A 5,659-nucleotide genomic window follows, 5' to 3' on the forward strand; every position below is an offset into this window, starting at 1 on the left:
TGGTGCATCATGGGTTAAAATTCTACATATTACTCTTCCTAGACTTTTTTACACCATAAACCTATCATAATTTGATTAAAGCAAATGGAAACAAAATGAAGGTGTGGATTAGAAAATTTAATTTTAGAGGCATTTGAACGGGATAGCACTTAGATTTTGGTCTTTGATGGTAGCTTTACATGGTTTTTATTTTGCACTTTTTTTTTATTCATGCATAGTTTAGACCGTAGACACATCCTATAAATTCACTGCTGATTCTTTTAAGACTTTCTGTTCTTAGAGAAGTCCTTAAAGATTAAAAACACTGATTTGAGGTTTATTGATTATATTTAAGTACAGTATCATCTCTGCTACAGTGGGCAGGTTGTGCATCATTCCACACCACTTTTTAGAAAAAGTAGTGACACTAGGCCTAGAAGTTTAAAGTTTAAATGCAGATTTGATTTTTAAAAAATCATAGTTTTTGCACTTTACTTATTTGGGACTGTCTTTTTTGGCAACTGGCAAATAATATTACGCATGGTATTCTTATTACAGTATTTGGAGAAAATATCAGCTGATCAGATCACTAGTGTGTTTGATACAAGTAAATCACTTTAAAGTGGGATACAAATCTTTAACTGCTGAATGTTATGTGGCTATTTTGTAGTCTTCTTTGTATAAGGAGAAAAGGCTTGTACTAAACAGTTTTGTACTTTAATTTTATAAAAAAAAGGAATTATTTTTCCATGTCTTTTCAGTGTTTGGGATTTTCCCCCTTTGTAATTCTGTGAACTTTAATAAGAGCATGTACAGTAATGTTTTTGGGAAAAGCATGCATGTCTTTCTAACTTTTGCCTTAACCTCTGTAAATAAGGTTTATTTGTACCAACTTCTGCCAGTAAATACTTCCACCTCCAAAGACTATTTTGTTTCTTAATTTTCAAGGTACTGTAGCCATGACAATAATGTCCAATCAAAATCCAATCATTCACTGCGGAACAAAAAATACAAAATTGCAACCAAATGCCTTTATTTAAAGAAATGTAAACGTGTCAGAGAGTGGCATAGCAATTTGAGGGATGGTGTGAACCAGTCAGGACATGGCTGTGATGTCATTTCCAGCTGTGTAGATCCTGCAGGTGTTGTTATGATCTGAAAGACACAAGGGCTGGTTGCCATACTCGTGACATGACGCACGGTTTCAGGCATTCAGATACTTGGCATGATGCTTGATGTGGTCATTGATGAAGGAGAAGATGAAATAGTAGCTGTGATCATAACCCTGTAAAACAAGATGGATATACACACCATTATAATGGAAAATCATTTTAAATATTCAAATATAAAATTTATTAAAATCTAATGGCCTGACCAAGCATCAGTCTAAGACCAAGTGAAAATACTTCCATTTCTTTACCATTTAAATATGAAAACAAATTAATACAAATATTCAGCCCCTAAAATGCGGAGGCATGTGACTTTCAGCACTACTGAACTACTGTAGATTTCCCTGCATACAGTTCCTCTTAATCATCATGCGTTGGTTCAGTTCTGACCTGCTGAAGGCGGAAAACAACAGGAATTTTCTTCTTGGAACAGGCAGCGATCAGATTGTCAGGAAGAAGCTGACTGGAAGACAAAAACTGGTCATCTCGGCCTTGATCAATCAGAATATCAAGCTCAGGACCGGAATATGATTCGGCCAATACAGTAGCATCATACAGCTCTGGAGAAGACGAGAGGAAGACAATTAAGACAAAGGGATTCCTGATGCTGGACAATATGGCTGTTAAGGTTTAAAAAAAAAAAAAAAACTTTGAATACACATATGATCGTCTCTCACCTCCCAGGTGGACTTGTCAGGTCCAAGATAGCCAGAAAAAGCTTTCTGTCCCCATGCACATTGTATGGGGTTACAGATGGGTGCAAATGCTGACACAGACTAAAACAGGCACATATGAAAATTTAATTTTCAATATTTTCATTGCAGAAACAACTAAACGATGAAGCAGTCCATGTAATCTCAAGTATATACATGCCTTATATTTCCCAGGATTCTTAAGTGCACAAATGAGAGCTCCGTGGCCCCCCATGGAGTGACCAGAGATGGACATCTTCTCCGGATCAGCAGGAAAGTTTGAATTAATCAGCCGTGGGAGCTGAGAACAAGAGAAAGGTGATGAAGCCGTTGAGTGCGAAAGCCAATGTTTAATATTTAATTGTAAAATTCTTCGTGTAAATACTTATTAGTGAATCACTTTGTTATCCTAGTGACTATCAAGGCTTTGGAGCATTATGTACACACACCTCCTCAGTGACATATGAGTACATGCGGTAGTTGGTCTTCCAGGGCTCCTGGGTGGCATTGACGTAAAACCCTGCACCTGTCCCAAAGTCCCAGCTCTCATCCTCTCCTTCAATGTTACAGCCACCTGACCAGAGCAGAATCATCATTTTCTGAGCATGTGCTTTTGTGTTAATAATTAGCATTTATTAGCATTTGGTAGGCTAAAATATTTCTAAACATGACAATAACAAGTGGTTTATACATTTCTTACTGCAACACTACAGACTTATATGGGTTTAATAATTATTTACATTTGATTTATGCTTTGGCATTTTACCAAGCAGTGGAATGACTGTCTGGTGGGAAACTCTAGCCCCTTGCCCTAAACTTGGAAGTCACAAAACTATTTGATCCTCAGAGGAGACTCTTAATTGTTTATCTATATGTTGCAGTAATGCACTGACCTCCCAAGGGATCTCAGTATCAATGATTATTATATTCTGGCCCATGTATCTCTGGGATTAGGCTGAGCAGAAGTCATAGTAATAGAGTTTAATCTCTCCAGAAATGGACCGGTAAGTCCGTAAACTGTGAATGCTGAGATGTTTACGTGGACTGGTGTCTGGAGCTACGATGATGATGCCATGTTCAGAAGCCGCCTGCTGACTCGCTGCCTTAGTGATGAAGTTTTGCTCTGTGCATGTCAATCCTGCAAAACACAGTGGAAGGTTAAATATAATTTAAAGTGAATTACTGGTTGTGTGTATATAATGAATATTGCCTCTTTGACAAATTGCTTTTATTTCTCTGGATAAAAAGTGCCTGCTGACTGCATAAATGTGACCCTGGACTACAGATCCAGTCATGAGGGCCAATTTTTTGAAAGAGATTTATTTATACATCATCTGAAAGCTGAATAAATAAGTTTTGGCGTTCTTAAGAGAATATCTACATGTACACCATTATTAGGCAACTATTAGTGTGCAGAATTATGCAAATAAATGAAAAACAAAGATCTTCCCCATCTCACTCGTTTATCTTTACCTGTTAAAGTGAGAATAAACAAACTACATTTACAAATAAACATTTCTGAAATTTCAAGAAGAAAACCTCAGAGACCAATATAGCCACCCTTCTTTTTGATAACAGTCACAAGCCTTCCGTTCACGGAGTCGGTCAGTTTCTTGATCTGATCAGAATCAACTTTTTGTGCAGCCGCAACCACAGCCTCCCAGACACTGTTCAGAGAGGTTTACGGTTTATCTTCACTATAAATTTCCTGCTTAAGAAGGGCCCAAAAATTCTCAATAGGGTTTAAGTCAGGTGAAGAAGGGGGCCATGTCATTCGTTTTTCATCTTGACGGCCGTTACTGGCCAGCCACGCAGTGGAGTACTTTGATGCATGTGATTGGAGTGTTGTCTTGGATAAAAATCTAAGTCTTCTTGACTTTTTCCTGTACCACTGCTTGAAGAAAGTGTCTTCTAAAAATTGGCAATAGGTCTGAGAGTTGATTTTGAGTCCATATTCAATCTGAACCCGTAACTGATCCAACCACGGGCCCATCCATCTGGTCCGTCAAGAGTAAAAAAAAAAAAAAAATCTTGGCCCATTCTTGATGATTCAATTTATGTGTCTTGTTCAGAGGTGGTCGGGTTTCAGCCTTTCTCACCTTGGCCATGTCTCTGAGAACTGAACACCTTGTCCTTCTTAGGTTGCACTTGTGGAATATGGCAGCACTGGAGAATAATGGGTTCCTGGTAGCTTCATGTTTGATTCTTCTCAAATCTTTGGCAGTTAATTTGCATCTTTTCTTCTCAACACGTTTCTTGCAACCCTGTTGACTATTTGCTACAAAACATTTGATGGTTCTGTGATGACGCCCCAATATCTTAGATATTTAAAAAGTGATGCATCCCTGTGAAAAACTATTAAAAATGTTTGACTTTTCAGAGTCAGTTAAATCTCTCTTTTTTTGGCCCATTTTTCCTGAGGAGAAGAATCTGCCTTATAATTATGCATACCTTGATATAGGGTGTTGATCTCCTTACACAAATACACATCACCTGATATGCATTAAATCCAATAAGCATTCAAGGTTATACAGCTTGGACTTGGAAATTATGGATAAAATGATGATATGGTCAAAATAATCACTTGCCTAATAATTGTGCACACAGTGTATTACAAGTAGGACATTTACAAAATAGCTTAATGGTACATGATCTAATATCCTAAGGATTTTTTGCATAAACGGCTACAAATATACCCGTGCTACTTCTGACTGGTTTTGTGCTCCAGGGTCACAAATGTAACAGACGCAGTATAAAATAGCAGTAGCTCGACTCGTTCACTCAAGAGAAACGAAATGAAATCAAGCACCTGAAAGCCAATATAACACTGGGCATTTGGAGCTCTCAGCCTTGGGAGGAAGGTAAATGGCGAACTTCATTTTGCATTTTAACTCGGAGCTGGAAATAGAGTTTTTGTTAAGAGCAGTATAGGTCAATATTTCATTCAGGCAGGTGTTTTAATGAACCCTCTAGTCTCTCACCTGTCATGCTCGAACACTTTCTGATATCCATCGCAGCACTTGTTAGAAGAAACTTGCGTTAGTGCCATTGCACCCTTAACTGTGCTGAGAAATATCAAAGTTTGAGTTATTAAAGATCATATTTCAGAATCACTCTTCACTCGCGTGCAAACATGTGCACAAACATTACTTCATGATTTGACGTTGGTACATAAAGGGTGATCTTTTAATTAACTTTTATGTATCTGAGCAGCATTTAAGGCTTGTTAACTAATTTATTTTAAAAGATTCATTTCAACTCATGGACTAATGGAGTCTGCGCATGCGCACTGGAATAACTGGCCTGCCAAACTCACAGCACCGCTTGCAGGATTTGCAGAAAACGAAAAGAAGCGCCTCAGGACGTTTGAAATGATGCCAAAACTTCCGCTAAAGAAAGTTACGTTTTATTTAACTCCAGTGTATAGCTATTTTTCATGCAAGATAATAGCCTGGATATTTTGTAGCACTTACCGCTGCAGCTAGAGGATCCAGAGTTCAGTGTGTGTGACGTCAGGGTTAGCGTAAGACGTAAAGTCACGCCCCCTACGTTTTTCGTTCAATCTGTGCTTCCACGTTTTGGACAAAAAGGGGCGCTCGAGAGTTATGTTTGTTATGTTAGAAAGCGTATTGACTGAACCTGGTACTGTGCGATGTCCCAATTTATAGTTGCAGTTCTTTAAATATAGCTATAATTGTGATGCAATTAGCCTGTTTTTGTTCAAAAGTCAGAATTAAATGTAAATGTCAAATTTATTGGACAGTGGTACAATAAATTATTATTGAAAATTAACATAGGCCCTATTAGTACTCTAGAAAC

At 37.8% G+C, this 5,659-nt stretch overlaps 1 protein-coding gene across 2 annotated transcripts; it reads right to left on the reverse strand.

The window, feature by feature from the left end:
• Window positions 1-990: 990 nt before the first annotated feature.
• LOC113108645 (S-formylglutathione hydrolase-like) lies at window positions 991-5,457 on the reverse strand. Of its 2 annotated transcripts, XM_026271893.1 has the most exons (9): window positions 5,314-5,457; window positions 4,822-4,900; window positions 4,650-4,738; window positions 2,880-2,978; window positions 2,290-2,414; window positions 2,022-2,141; window positions 1,826-1,924; window positions 1,539-1,706; window positions 991-1,264 (listed from the first exon to the last, which is right to left on the reverse strand). In XM_026271893.1, the coding sequence occupies exons 2-9, from the start codon at window positions 4,887-4,889 to the stop codon at window positions 1,184-1,186; spliced, it is 849 nt and encodes a 282-aa protein (XP_026127678.1). In that variant the 5' UTR covers window positions 4,890-4,900; window positions 5,314-5,457; the 3' UTR covers window positions 991-1,183. The 2 variants fall into 2 exon arrangements, with proteins under 2 accessions (XP_026127678.1, XP_026127677.1); XM_026271892.1 differs by lacking the exon at window positions 5,314-5,457 and having other exon boundaries at window positions 4,822-5,001.
• Window positions 5,458-5,659: the final 202 nt, after the last annotated feature.

This window comes from Carassius auratus, chromosome 9 (genome assembly GCF_003368295.1).
Source record: "Carassius auratus strain Wakin chromosome 9, ASM336829v1, whole genome shotgun sequence".
NCBI lineage: Eukaryota > Metazoa > Chordata > Actinopteri > Cypriniformes > Cyprinidae > Carassius > Carassius auratus.

What these genes read in the sequence shown, in the direction of transcription:
- LOC113108645 (XM_026271893.1), bottom strand. Translation starts at nt 4,889, where the DNA reads ATGGCACTAACGCAAGTTTCTTCTAACAAGTGCTGCGATGGATATCAG. An exon ending in AGCTCCAGACACCAGTCCAC is followed by an intron (nt 2,415 to 2,879) that starts GTAAACATCTCA and finishes TGCTCTGGTCAG; the next exon opens with GTGGCTGTAACATTGAAGGA. An exon ending in AGAATCCTGGGAAATATAAG is followed by an intron (nt 1,925 to 2,021) that starts GCATGTATATAC and finishes TGCCTGTTTTAG; the next exon opens with TCTGTGTCAGCATTTGCACC.